The sequence below is a fragment of the Heptranchias perlo genome, chromosome 6 (genome assembly GCF_035084215.1).
Source record: "Heptranchias perlo isolate sHepPer1 chromosome 6, sHepPer1.hap1, whole genome shotgun sequence".
In the NCBI taxonomy this organism is placed as follows: Eukaryota; Metazoa; Chordata; class Chondrichthyes; order Hexanchiformes; family Hexanchidae; genus Heptranchias; species Heptranchias perlo.
In genome coordinates this window covers 28,741,194-28,756,501 of record NC_090330.1, presented here as the reverse complement: position 1 = coordinate 28,756,501, position 15,308 = coordinate 28,741,194, and the positions used below count along the sequence as shown (strand labels likewise).

Below are 15,308 nucleotides of genomic sequence, written 5' to 3'. Positions count from 1 at the left end.
AAGAAGTTGAGGGCAGTGGTGACCTTGACGGCGACGGGTAGGAAGATGCTGCTTGGTCCATCCGGGAGCAGCTCGTCATTAAGGAGGCTGCAGATGTCGGCGACTACCTGGCGATTGACTCTGAGCCTCCGTTTGCACTGCTCCTCGGAGAGGTCCATGAAGCTGAGCCTCGGTCTGTAGACCCTCTGCGGAGGGTAGTGCCTCCTGCGACGCAGCTCTCTCTGCGGTTGCCCTCCCTCCTGCTGTGCAGGTGGGTGTGCCGCAGCAACGTGTTGGGGGGCTCCACGTCGATGAGGCGGACGGCGTGGACTGCGAGGCTGCTGGGGCTGGTGATGCTGTTTGTCCTCCGAGGATGTCGAAGCGGCCCCCATCTGGCAGGTGTTGGTCTGAGGGGTTGTGCACGGTAGGTAGGTGTTTCCTCGCACTGGGGCTGCGGTTCCACGTCAGGGTTTCCTCTGACTTGGAGGGGGGTAGTGGAGGGCAGGCATTGCCCTATGTGACGGAGTGGCCTCCTGCGTGGGTGAGGGGTCTCCCCCCCGCCCTGTGGAGTGCACCTTGGCAGCTGCCACAGGCTGCTGGCTGCAACACGTCCGGTTGGAGTGAGACTGTTTCCCCCAGTATGTGAAACAGTCTGAGTTGAAGGTAAAATCCCACACTTCCTAATAAGACAGCTGAATCAGGTCATTTAATGACCTGAACAAGCAAAGTAAATACACTCAAATGACATCCCGCTGGCTTTAATTGCCTGCGGGATTCCCACCAGCGGGGCCTGCGCACGCAGCCCCGCACGTCAGTGTGGAACCCGGAAGTGGCCGGGATCGCGGCACGTTCCGGTCCCGCACCTGGGGATCTGGATTATCGAGGCCCCCCCGCCGAGAACACACACGAAACCCGATGCTAAAATCGGGCCCATGGAGTTAGATCACAGATCAGCCATGATCTTATCAAATGGTGGAGCAGGCACGAGGGGCTGAATGGCCTACTCCTGTTCCTATGTTCCTATGTTCCTATTCCAGATCATAATGATTCTGCATAAAAAAATGTTTCCTTGTGCCGCCTCTGGTTCTTTTGCCAATCACTTTAAATCTGTGTCATCTGGTTACTGACCCTTCTGCCACTGGAAACAGTTTCTCCTTATTTACTCTATCAAAACCGTTCATGATTTTGAACACCTCTATCAAATCTCCACTTAACCTTCTCTGTTCTAAGGAGAACAATCCTAGCTTCTCCACATAACTGAAGTCCCTCATCCCTGGCACCATCCTAGTAAATCTCTTCTGCACCCTCTCTATGGCCTTGACATCCTTCCTAAAGTGCCCAGAATTGAACACAATATTCCAGCTGAGGCCTAACCGGTGTTTTATAAAGGTTTATCATAACTTCCTTGCTTTTGTACTCTATCCCTCTATTAATAAAGCGCAGGATCCCACATACTTTTTTAACAGCCTTCTCAACTTGTCCTGCCTCCTTCAAAGATTTGTGTACATACACCCAGGTCTCTCTGTTCCTACACCCCCTTTAAAATTGCACCATTTAAATTATATTGCCTCTCCTCATTCTTCCTACCAAAATGTATCACTTCACACTTCTCTGTATTAAATTTCATCTGCCATGTGTTTGCTCATTTCACCAGTCTGTCTATGTCCTCCTGAAGTCTGTTACTATCCTCCACATTGCTAACTACATGCCCAAGTTTCATGTCATCTGCAAACTTTGATATTATACTGTGTATGGACAAGTCCAGGTCGTTAATATATATCAAAAAGAGCAGTAGTCCTAATACCAAACCCTGGGGAACACCACTGTATACTTCCCTCCAGTCTCATTCACTGTTAATATTTTTGGCAAAGGTGATCTTTTCAGTAAGTACTTTCATTTGCAGGTAAAGTGTAATATATCTTACCCAAAGCTTCCCGAATGTTCATAATTAAATTTTGAATTCTCCACTTCTTCTCCCAAGCAGGAGTCTGGTGATGTAGGGACCAAAAAATGAAAGCTATTTGATACCAGCATGGTACTCAGTGGGATGTAATCCTTTCCATCCTGAAAATTAGAACATATGTTTTATTTTAAATGTAAAAAAATGATACTTTTATTTAAAAGTAGTGAAAAAGTTTCCTCTTTGCAGCCAGTAATGGCTTAAGATGATCTTAACCGGGAGCAGAGTCGGTTAAGTTCAATCTAGGGCTGTCTAACAATGGAAGAAGATTTTCTTCTATTCAAGAAAGGAGGGAGAGAGAAAACAGGGAACTACAGACCAGTTAGCCCGACATCAGTCATCAGGAAAATGCTGGAATCCATTATTAAAGAAGTGGTAACAGGGTACTTAGAAAATCATAATATGATTAGGCAGAGTCAACAGGGTTTTATGAAAGGGAAATCGTGTTTGACAAATTTATTAGAGGATGTAACCAGCAGGGTAGATAAAGGGGAACCAGTGGATGTTGTGCATTTGGATTTTCAAAAGGCATCCAATGAGGTGCCACATAAAAGGTTGTTAGGCAAGATAAGGGCTCATTGGGTTGGTGGTAACATATTAGCATGGATAGAGGATTGGTTAACAGACAGAAAACAGAGAGTAGTGATAAATGGTTCATTTTCAGGTTGGCAGGCTGTAACAATTGGGGTACCGCAAGGATCAGTGCTTGGGCCTCAGCTACTTACAATCTATATTAATGACTTAGATGAAGGGACCGAATGTAATGTATCCAAGTTTGCTGATGATACAAAGCTAGGTGGGAAAGTAAGCAGTGAGGAAGACATATGGGGAGTGATTTTAAACCCCAAGAATGGGTGGGTTGGGGGCGGGTGGGAGTTGAAAATAATTATTTTTTAAGTCGCGACCGCAACCCGGCTTTATTTCCGGGTTTAATGTCGGTGCGTAAAAGTACAGGCTTCCCACTGGGAATGCAAAGTCCAAAAATTTTGCGGTTGTGACCCAAAAAAACAACTATTTTCAACTCCCACCCGCCCTCAATCTACCCGTTCTTTGGGTTTAAAATCACCCCCAAAGATTCTGCAAAGGGATATGGATAGGTTAAGTGAGTGGGCAAGAAGGTGGCAGATGAAGTATAATGTGGGGAAATGTGAGGTTATTCACTTTGGTAGGAAGAATAGAAAAACAGAATATTTTTTAAATGGTGAGAAACTATTAAATGTTGGTGTCCAGAGAGACTTGGGTGTCTTGGTACAAGAAACACAAAAAGTTAGCATGCAGGTACAGCAGGCATTTAGGAAAGCAATGGCATGTTGGCCTTTATTGCATGGGGGTTGGAGTATAAGAGTAAGGAAGTCTTGCTACAATTGTACAGGGCTTTGGTGAGAACTCACTTGGAGTACTGCATACAGTTTTGGTCTCCTTATCTAAGGAAGGATATACTTGCCTTAGAGGTGGTGCAATGGAGGTTCACTAGATTAATTCCTGGGATGAGAGGTTGCCTTATGAAGAAAGGTTGAGTAGAATGGGCCTATACTCTCTGGAGTTTAGAAGAATAAGAGCTGATCTCATTGAAACACATAAGATTCTGAGGGGGCTTGACAGGGTAGATGGTGAGAGGTTGTTTCCCCAGGTTGGAGAGTCTAGAACAAGAGGGCATAGTCGCAGGATAAGGGATCGGCCATTTAAGGCTGAGATGAGGAGGAATTTCTTCACTCAGAGGGTTGTGAATCTTTTGAATTCTCTATCCCTGAGGGCTGTGGATGCTGAGTCATTGAGTATATTCAAGGCTGAAATAGATAGGTTTTTGGGCTCTAGGGGAATCAAGGGATATGGGGATCGGGCAGGAAAGTAGAGTTGAGGTTGAAGATCAGCCATGATCTTATTGAATGGCGGAGCAGGCTCGAGGGGCCGATTGGCCTACTCCTGCTTCTATTTCTTATGTTCTTGTATTCTTATTTCCTCCACTCCTTATATGTAGCAAGCTCATAAATATGTTCTTTACATCCACCCTCTGTTGGACCAATGTGACATTTCCATCTCTCTAAGTGAGAATGGCAAATTTGTGGTAAATTAATAGTAATTTTCTGCTGTGTGCTTTTAGCCATTAGGAACCAGATTGATACTACATAAATTCACTTCACATAGGACTCTTACACAAGAGGAAGATTTTATCATTTCAGCATTCTGGGCTAGGTTCAGGTCCCCAAGGTGCGAATGGAGTGTTATAACTCATAACACCATCCAATCCCTTGAGCCATGATAACTTGTATTACCAAGAGCCATTTCAATAGTTACACAATTGAAATTATAATTTCTTAATTGTGGTTATCTGTACCATTTTATAAGATCAAACCAATATTATTACTCCACTAGATAAGGATTGTCATATTAGTCAATTAATGGAAATCCTGAAAGCTCTAACATAAAACTGCAACACACTGAGAGAGTTAAACAAATAATCTGAAAATAGTTAATTTTCAAATATGATGATTTTATATAAATATCTAGTTGTGGCTGAGATGGTTATCAATTATGCTGATACTTCTATGTGTTTTCTCAAAATTATTTTTTTGCTGGTATACACTTTGCAAAATACAGAACATCCCCTGGTCTGGATAAAACTTAGGCCCAAGAAAATTATTGTAATTAAAATCACTAAAAATAATTAGTGACATGAACATCACTTTTTTACTGTATAACAATTTGAACCTGAAACTTAATAATGAACATTTAAGGTGAAACATTTTAACATTATATCTAACTGTGAAAGAAATCCAGTGCATTGGCAGAAAAAGCCTTCGTACCTGTTGAACATTTGCTTGCAATAAATCTCCAAGCCTTTCCACAAGCTCAATGAAAGTAGGCCGTTCTTTGGGATCACCGTGCCAGCAGTCAAGTAAAGTTTGATAACTAGAATAGACCCAACAAATAATTAGCTTGTTTGACTTTAACATAAACAATTGCATCATAATGTTACTAAACACATTGTCACTAAACACATAACATTATGTGTTTAGTGACAATGTAAACTAAATTATAGATGTCACCTGCAAACACCACACACTGAAATCAAACTACTGTAGTTTTATACAGTTGATCCCTTTCAGATCACGTTTTATTTCCCAGAGAAGGAGTTGATCTTAAGTAGGTTTTAGTCTTAATTGAGCTCCACTTTTCAACTATGACAAAAGGTTGGAGAAAATCTGCTTCAAATCACTACAAAGGAACATAGGAACAGGAGTAGGCCATTCAGCCCCTTGAACCTGTTTCGCCATTCAGTTAGATCATGGCTGATCTGTACCTCAATTCCATTTACCCACCTTTGCTCCGTATCCCTTAATACCTTTACCTAACAAAAACTGAGATAGATAGATTTTTAATTTTTCAATTGACCTAGCCTCAACGGCTTTTTGAGGGAGAAAGTTCCAGATTTCCACTACCCTTTGTATGGAGAAATGCTTCCTGACATCATTCCTGAATGGCCTAGCTCTAATATTAGGGTTATGCCCCCTTGTTCTGAACTCCCCCACTAGCAGAAATAAGGATGGGGTAATTAACAAGCGGTACTTAGAGCAGGACAGGATACACAATTTTAAACAAGTTGGATGTTTACGGAGGGTTGAAGATGGGAGGCAAGTAAGGAAAGTGAAGCTAGCAAGTCGAGTCAAGAGGTTACGGAGGCAGTATACAATCAAAATGTTTTCTAACAATGGAATTGAGGTACAGATCAGCCATGAACATATTATTGATCTTATATGCAACAAATTGAATCATCTACCAGCACCGACAGTGCAGCTGGTCCCGGATACTTTCTGTAGCGCCAGGAGGAGCAGCAGCAACGTGGTGAGTGGGAGCAGCACCGAGAGAGCAGCAACCAGTAAAGGGATGAGTGAAATCTGGGGATTTCACACTGAAAGGTTGTTTCCATTGGTGGCCAAATGGGGATGGAGACAGTGGATTCTCACTGGAAGAACCAAGGGGGAAGGAAGGTTCTTGAACTGAGGGCTATTAGACCATGGGATGCTTTATCACAAGTGGCTATTGAGGCAGAGACTAGAACATAATTTAAAAGGGAATGGAATAAATATTTGAAAATGAGGAATATAAAATTATCTGGGGGAAATGGGGTTACAGGGAAGAGCACCAGCACTGGCGCAGGCATCGGGGGTCAAATGACCTCCTCATGTGCTGTAATTTCTAACATTCTAGGAAAACTCTCCTTTATTGAGTCTGAGCCCAGGGAGTGGTTTAGAAATGTTGGTGCTGAGCTGAGTTTAGGAGGATGTGTCCTGTGAGAAGTGCCCCCAAAACCGAGCCCGCTACCCCTTGTGTGATCTCTTGGTTCGGTTCAGGCCAGTCTGTACCGGCTGGTTTTGACGTGTGAAGTCCAAGTACTGATTGGCTCTGACTGAGGCTCCCAGTTCAGAGATGTCAACGTCACACAGAACCTGAGTCCAAGGAGCTAGGGAGAGAAATTGGGCCTTTTAAAATTGGCATCAGCTGGGGAGAGTGACCACACCTTGTGCAGTACAGGGGGATTCTGGCTGTAGTTTCAGGTTGAATATCAGCGGATTATAGGTTTACTATTAGTTACAGGTAGGATATCAGGGGCATGGAAAAATATTACTTACCACCAGTTACATATAGACTATCAGTGAGTTATTGTATTACTGTGGGTTATGAGAGGAATCTGAGTATTGCAAATATTATTATTAGTTATCACTGCAATTTCAGTGAGTTACTATTAGTTACTGGTGGAATCAAAGTTCCTTCCACCTCTGGTTTTCAATCTGCAAATCGCTCCCCCAACCTTCAGTTTCCCCTCTTCCCCGCCCTCAGTTTCCCTTCTTCACCTGCTCACCTTTTCCCTTTCTTTCACATCTCTCTTCCTCTCCTTTTATTTCCATGTCTGTCTGCTTCTTTCTTTGCTACTTGATCTTACGCATTGGTCACCACTTTCTTCTCTTCCCTCATCTATTTTTTTCTTTTTCAAGCCCACTGACTCCCACAAATAAGTTCCTTCCCACCACATTTCCTATAGAATACATTCATTTCTCCCAATTTCTCCATTTCCATTGCATCTTCTCTGATGGCCCCATTTTCTGACTCTTCTACCTGCTAGGTTTACCTGACGGGAAAACCACAATGGCTTCCCCATTCAGGCCACTCAATAAAATAAGAGTCAGGCTCTGATTAAGTCATTGCAGCCTGATCTGCAAATTTAAAGAGGGACCCTGCCGCTTTCCGGTGACTCTCCTTCCCGCCTACTCAGAAGAGCAGCTTAAAATGGAAGATTGTAGAAAAGGAGCAGGTCATCGGCGGGTAAGTCTCCCGAGCAATTTTAACTGCCTGGTTTCCACTGGGCAGGCAGGGATAAAATCTCCCCTATGGTCTTTGCTTCAATCACCAACTCTGATAGTGCATTCCAGAGACTCACATCCCTCTGTGTAAAAATGTTTCTCTTGCTTTCTGTCCTAAATGTTTTATATTTAATCTTGTATTTATGTTCCCTCATTCTATATCTCTCAACCATTGGAAACAGTCTCTCTCTATCTAATCCGTCCCATCCCTTCATAATGTTAATCACATCTACCAAATCACCCCATAATTCCCTCTGTTCTAAGGCACAATCCTAATTTTTCAAATCGCAGAAGAAACTCAACCTGCTGTTAAATTATTTAACAGGTAAATTCTGAAGATCATTAATAGTCAATATTCTCCTTTTGCAGTTCTAAGAAAGCCTATTGTATTAAGTCAATAATAATCAAAATTATTTTTATTCGTGTTACCTCATCCTCTCTCACACACACATACAATATGTACTCAAACAGTAAATTAATGGCCTCACTTCTGCCTTTGCATCATGACAATTTGTTAATTCACTGGAACCATTCAATTTAAAACCTCATTGGTCACTAATTCAGATGGATTACACTGAGTTTTTTTTTATTCGTTCGTGGGATGTGGGTGTTGCTGGCGAGGCCAGCATTTATTGCCCATCCCTAATTGCCCTTGAGAAGGTGGTGGTGAGCCGCCTTCTTGAACCGCTGCACTCCGTGTGATGAAGGTTCTCCCACAGTAGAAAGGTTATATTTCTTTTCAGAGAACAGTTGTGAATCAGGGGTTGTCTCATGCAATTACCAGGATGGTAGGAGGCCAACTAGATGGACCTTGGTCTTTTTTCATCTAGCAATTCCTAAGTCAACTTACATTTCTGGGGTTGAATATTCAGGAGCTCTCATCCTTGTGCCCTCTTTTAATCTTCGGCAAAATTCCTCATCAATCTGGACTCCTGGGTACGGTGATGCTCCTGAATCAAACATGTTTTAAGTATAAATATAGGAATAACATTGAATTCTGTCATTTTCACTATAAATGGCGGATGATAAGAATGCTGTATAGCATGTGATCTGTCTGTAACAACTACCTTTGGGCTGAATGGGGTTTTTTACGGTGACAGATCTGACCAGTTCCAGAAATTAATTTCAGTGAAATTGGTGGGCGAGGTGGCACAAATCCCAGCATTCTCCTCATCATTAAACCCATCGAGAAAATGTGCAGATGTTAGGTTAAGCAATCAATGCAGTGAAATTGCTGAACTTCAAGAATACAATATAGAAAATGTCTAAAAATAATTTCTTCTCATGGCTTAATGCAGATATGCACCTCCCAATGTCATACTGACCTCACTCATACATGCCAACCTACAAAACCCAGAAAAGCTGACGAACAGTTTCAAAAAAGAAGGCAACTCAAAAAACAACAAATAAATGAAAAACAGCCCTGAATTAAGGCCTATGACTAAGGCCACTGCTTCAAGGCAACTGAATAAGTTAAAATCCTTTATAATACATTGGATTCTGGACTTTTAGTCATGTTTTGGCATCACATTCTGCAATTCATCTTGTTTTTCTGTGAAAACTGAAACTCAATGGCCTTATTTATGACATGAATAAAGTAGTTACAGTGGGAGCGCCGTAGGACATGAACTTGTCACAACTTAAATTACAACTATACCCAATATTCCACCAGTTGTACTAAAGTGCACAAAAGTATGCAGTTGCTAACCATCTGCTTTTAAGGTAAGTCAGGACAACGTTTCTGTCCCTCATCCCTAGCCACCTCCAATTGAGTCTCTCTCTCTCTCTCTCGAGGCAGCTACTAAAATAAAATTTCTGTCTGTGGCTGACTCTGACGAATAGTACAGTTTCTGGCACACAGGGGATTATTGGTAGTATGAACCATCATTGTTCTCCATTTTAGAATGACAAGCATTGCCTGGGAGCTGGTGTGCTCTAATCCCATGAGGTGGGGGCAGATGTTTGGTCCGGATCATGATTATGCACCGCTGATCAATGGAAATTGAAGCAGAGGAGAGAGCGGGGCAGGTGAGGGCTGCTGGGATGCCTCTGGGAAGGACCATGTAAACCAAGCCCTGGCATACAGTTAAGACAGGACAGGATAACACAGTAAATATACCAGGTCCTGGGACACAGAGATAAGAAGGATAGTGAGTGCATCAGGCCCTGGATACACAGAAACAGGACAGAATGATAACTATCCTGTCTCTAATTGTATCCCAGGGCCTGTTTTACTTGGTCTTTCCACAAATACTTTGATAATTTCCACCCTGCATCCCAAACCTGCTCCAATCTCTTCTACATCTCACTCTCCATTGATGGATGGTGAACATCCATGACCCAGGCCAGACAGCCAACCCACCTCACAGGATTGGATAATTCTAGCTGCAGTCACTGTTTGTCATTTTAAAATGGAGAACAATGGAGGTTCATGCAATAAACAATCCCCCACACACCAGAAACTGCTCTATCTACGAGGCAGAAAAGCTATTTGAGTAGACGCCATATGAGTGAAAAAAGTTGAAAAGGCTGACAGCTGGCAACTATGCTGAACCGTACAGAACAGTCTCTCACAATTAATAAATTATTCCATATTTCCATTTTACTCAGTAATATTGCATTGTTCTATACTCACAGTCTGTTGCACTAAGATTATGAATTATTTTATATTTTATCTCTCTCAGATAGTGAATTATTCTTTATATTTACAATCTGTTTGTTAGATGGGGCCTGAAAATTCACAGGCCTTTAATCCTGTCTAAGTGCTAGGTTTGGCCCATCAGGAATCTCTTCCACTGACCCCTCCGGACTATCCGAGGTCAAGGGGACATTCCTCATTTCAGTATTCTTGGCGGGAGCCCGCACCACTTTGGGCGCATCTCAGGCAGATTGGGGGGTGGGGGGGGGGGTTAGCATTAGGCAGTCACTCATCCTTATGTGGGCAGGTTTGCAAATTTAAAGGTGGTCAGCAGCCATAAAGGGGGCCACTTCCTTTCCTACATTGATTGTATTCTTCAAGGGTCCATGCCAGGATCCAGGCCTGGACTTCCAGGTGGGCCCCATTTCTGCCGGCCAGGAGACTGGTATTCAGCTGGTGGTTACTGGATCCCAGGCAGGGCTGAGGCAATCCTTGGACTGGGAGTTCCCAGCCCCTCAGGCTCTGAAGAAGGGAACTACATTTGGGGCGGACGGAGATTCCGTTCCAAATAAGGTCCTATGAAAATTAGCAGAACAGGCTGGGATATGGCATATTCAGCTTCTGTCCTAATTCTTGGGCCTTCCACTGCACTCCATCCTAACTTACAGTTGGAATGTGCCAGAAGGTTTTTCAGGGCCATGATGTTTAAGTTTAATAGGAACTGAAATACAGGGAACTGTCATAATGATTATATGCCATAGAAATATCTTTGGTAGAATGTGATTAGTCACCATCATTTTTGTAGCTAACAAAAATCATAAATGACAGACATGGTTCTGGAATCTGATTTATCAAAGGGGCCTTAGAACCATACATCGTTAACACAAATAATTCCTACATTCTGACTGACCCAAAACTTTTAATAATATATAGATGGATTTTATGGTGAGTTGTGCTACTTACCATGCTGCTTGTGAGTAGCTTCATATTACCTGTTTTACACTTATAAGGAGTTCAAACCTGCACCTGTCAGTTGCTTAATGATCAATTAATGACTATCATCCTGCAAGGTGGGGGGAGGTAAGGTAAGAAGAGTCTCTTTCAGGTCTTTTTAGCTTCAAGATTACATGTCTGGCAATTGAAGATCAGATCTCAGTCAACCTTCTATGGCAGATGGAGTAATTCAACACCATAGTACTCCAGGACACAAAGGAGGCTGGGATTCTTCTCACTCAACTCCAAATAATCTTGCAAACTGATGGACTGACGTGTAGCGTGTTCCTGGCTAGGTAAGCAGTGGGAAGCTTACCTGTGGTCTGTGCACATAAGTTGTGCACACATGGACCCCTACGCCTTGGTTTTTGCCAACCTGCAGCTTAGGTTTTGGACTTAGATAAGTAGAGTGTGTCACTACAGGGAGTGCATGTGCGTTCCGTGTCAAGCAAACAGAAACCCTACCTGTGAGGATTTCTCAATTGCTTGATTTGTAGACCCTTAAGTATGGTGGGGGCATTTCCATGTAAGTTAGACAACTGCCTAACCAAAACAAAGCTTTCATGTAACAAACTATATGTCTATGTACATATCCTATCATGTGTATAAATCTGATTTTACTTTACAATGAGGATCCCTGTGTCTTATTCACATGCATAGCCATGATGTATCCTATATCTCAATGACACTGATAGATGTAGATATTATGACATACCCAAGGAAAATATTTCCCACAGTAAAACTCCATAAGACCAGACATCACTTTGAGTATTGTAAACTTTGTCAAAAATAGATTCGGGGGCCATCCATTTGAGAGGGAGCCTTGCCTGCAAATATTGATGAACACAGTTATTGACATTACTAGCTCCTTATGTAAGTTCATTTTAAATTGTAAAGTTATAAGCATCTTTACAAGTTATGTCATTAAGTGGACTTACATCTCCCTTTCGTACATAATCAGGATCTTTATAAATATCTCGTGCAAGTCCAAAGTCACAGATTTTTACTACATTGTTCTCTGATAAAAGGATGTTTCTTGCTGCCAGATCTCGATGGATGCACTGTAATAAAAGAGTTGCACTCTCAAAACTCATTTCCTCAATCTTTGCCACGAATTTCCTGACATCATTATTTATAGTCAAGTTTTTTTAGTAAAACCTCTTTCCTTAATGATACAAAAAAATAATAATTTAACATTTTTCCTGGGGAAGTAGACAGAAGTAAGTAGGAAGTCTGCTTGAGTTCCTTAGAACATGCGTAAGAAATGTATTTGTTTTCAGAAATCGCAGCTTGAAAGTAAGTCATTAAATGTAATAATCATTCAGGATAGGTCTGGAGGTGAGGAAGAGCTGGGCGTCACATGTCCAGCCTCACACTGTGCCTCTAAATGGTTGAAACAAATGTTTCAGCCTAGTTTATGTGAACATTCCAACTTGGCAAACAGACAACAGGTAAGAAAACAAATGCAAACATTTCCACTGTGATCTTTCCATGACATTTTCATAGTGCTCCAGAACAAAGCACAGGATCTCCCACACACTGTGTAAAGCAATGGACACAGGATGATAGGGCAGATACTGAGTGGAGCATGACATTCACTCCACTGACTATTGGCTTCCTGACTAATTAAATTGGGGGGGTGGGGGTAACCTACATTTTTCAGATTTGTTCCAAATTACTGAGTTCTGTAGGTATATGGTAACAAATTATGTATTAGCTTTAACTACTCTAAGATTTCAAAAGAGAAAGTTATAACTGCTGGAAAAATGACAGATCAGCATTTTATGGTTTGATTGAGATTTCCATTCATGGTTTACTTTTTGATCTGCTGTTTATTTGCAGCATTTTCTGTTTTTAATTCTATGATTTTATAAAAAAAGTTGCTTAATTGACATGATTTTAATAAATTATAATATACAATAGGCTGCTGTTGATGTTGATATTCTCAATGACACATAGTCTATAAACATGTATATTTTCATCATTGGGTTTTTAAATTCATGTATATTTTTGTCAACTAACTGATTAATCATATAAGCCATATATGTTTTATGGAAGGCATCCCTGAGTTTTTGATATTTGTACTTTATATCTTTGTCATCCTGCAGAAAATTGATTTTCTCCCTGTAGCAGTTAGATGTGCTCTATGATTGTTAGGACTTTTTGTCTGTTTGCTTCTGTTTATAGGGGTTTACTCAATAGCTACTGCATTTGATTTTTCTATCTTAAATTGAAATCTTCTGATTTGCAAATATTACTTAAAGAACAACTTTTTGAAGAACCGGTTATATGAATCAGTTCAAAAAATTTTTCAGTCCACTAACATAGCATCTGTAGTATAACTGCAGTTCATACCAAATTAATTTGCACTCAAATTACTTATCAGAAGGAGAAGGTGATCTCATATCAGCATGTCAAACTGTAGCATAACAAATGACAAGTGGAGAACTAGTTTGTTTATTACAAAATTCTAATTAAAATGAAATACTGAAAGAATTTCCATTCTCACATTCTGAATTTCACTATCTTTGACTTCAGTCTTTATATTAATGTGACAGGTGGGATGGGAGATATTTAGTGATTTCTAATCTCACTGAACCAGAGTTTCAGAATTTCACTTAGTATTGTATCCAAACCTTTCTTGATGCCAGGAATTCCATGCCTCGGGCCACCTGAAAACTGTAACTGATCAGGTCCTCCATGGTAATTGGTTGTTTGTAAAAGTCATCAGCATCTACCAATTATTTCAAAAAAAGAGTGCACTGTTAATTTTGATTTGTTACTGCAATCAGTGGTTCAGTAATAAAGCAGTCACCATATGGGGAGCTGTAAGAGCAGCAAAACCTCACTAGTTCTACTATACACCATTATTTATTTGAACTAGAAACATGACTGAAAATGATTCTGACAAAGTGTTCAGATGAAACGTTAACTTTTTTCTTTCTCCACACATGCTGCCTGACCTGCTGGGTGTTTCCAGCATTTTCTGTTTTTGTTTCATATTCTAAGCATGTGCAGTATTTTGTTTTTTGGCCAATAATGATGTTGGTTTGATTGATCTAGCAGGGATCTTTTACTGGTGGGTGGGGTTGGTAGTGCCACAAAGAACTCAAATACACTTTTGATGTACTCCACTAAACTTACTCAGCATGATGGTCCCAAAGACCAATCAACTACATTGTTCCTAGCCCATCAGTGTGGTTCACAAGTGACATTAGTGTTCCTCCTGACGCTCTACTCTTTCCAGTGTCCCTGGTGATCATTAATCGTTCCTTTTCCCATGACAACCCTTTTCAGCAGTTCTCTCACCATCTCCTGCGCTACTATTGCACATCTGTCCAATTAACTCACATGCAGCAATATCAAATATAAATAATGTTTTCCTAAACTTCTCCCACTTAATTTATGCAGACAACTGGGCTTCAACAAATTAGATTATAAATCAAGAAAATAAAATAAATTATTCTGATTAACCATCTACAAGGCACAAGTCAGAAGCGTGATGGAATACTCTCCACTTGCCTGGATGAGTGCAGTTCCAACAACACTCAAGAAGCTCGACACCATCCAGGACAAAGCAGCCCGCTTGATTGGCACCCCATCCACCACCCTAGACATTCACTCCCTTCACTACCGGCGCACAGTGGCTGCAGTGTGTACCATCCACAGGATGCACTGCAGCAACTCGCCAAGGCTTCTTCGACAGCACCTCCCAAACCCGCGACCTCTACCACCTAGAAGGACAAGAGCAGCAGGTACATGGGAACAACACCACCTTCACGTTCCCCTCCAAGTCACACACCATCCCGACTTGGAAATATATCGCCGTTCCTTCATCGTCGCTGGTTCAAAATCCTGGAACTCCCTTCCTAACAGCACTGTGGGAGAACCTTCACCACACGGACTGCAGCGGTTCAAGAAGGTGGCTCACCACCACCTTCTCAAGGGCAATTAGGGATGGGCAATAAATGTCGGCCTCGCCAGCGACGCCCATATCCCATGAATGAATAAAAAAACAACATGTCACTACACAGGAACGTGATAATAGTCTGGGTATAATAAAATAAAGACTGCTTGCAATTATCTGATTATCCTCAGCTGACAACCACTATCCCATAATTCTAACAGTCCTATTTTTCTGGTGGTATTTCACTTCCTATTTGGCCCCACGACTCCAATTTTTTCCTTTGTTCCCTGACTCAAGCAAGGGTACAGATCCGCTGCACCAATTGTTCTTTGGTACCTTGCCCAAGTGACCATTCTTCAACTAAAGCAAAATACTGTGGATGTTGGAAATCTGAAATAAAAACAGAAAATGTTGGTAACATTCAGTAGGTCAGGCAGCATCTGTAGAGAGAGAAACAGAGTTAACGTTTCA

The 15,308-nt window shown here is 41.5% G+C and overlaps 1 protein-coding gene across 2 annotated transcripts in view; it reads right to left on the bottom strand.

Moving 5' to 3' along the window:
* Nucleotides 1–15,308, bottom strand: part of flt1 (fms related receptor tyrosine kinase 1) — a 206,344-nt gene that overhangs the window by 30,556 nt on the left and 160,480 nt on the right. For both annotated transcript variants that reach the window (XM_067986006.1, XM_067986004.1), the window contains exons 22-27: nt 13,567–13,664; nt 11,869–11,991; nt 11,646–11,757; nt 8,150–8,249; nt 4,744–4,849; nt 1,904–2,043 (exon numbers count right to left, since the gene is read on the bottom strand). In XM_067986006.1, coding sequence (XP_067842107.1) covers nt 1,904–2,043; nt 4,744–4,849; nt 8,150–8,249; nt 11,646–11,757; nt 11,869–11,991; nt 13,567–13,664 — 679 coding nt within the window. The remainder of the gene's footprint in view (nt 1–1,903; nt 2,044–4,743; nt 4,850–8,149; nt 8,250–11,645; nt 11,758–11,868; nt 11,992–13,566; nt 13,665–15,308) is intronic.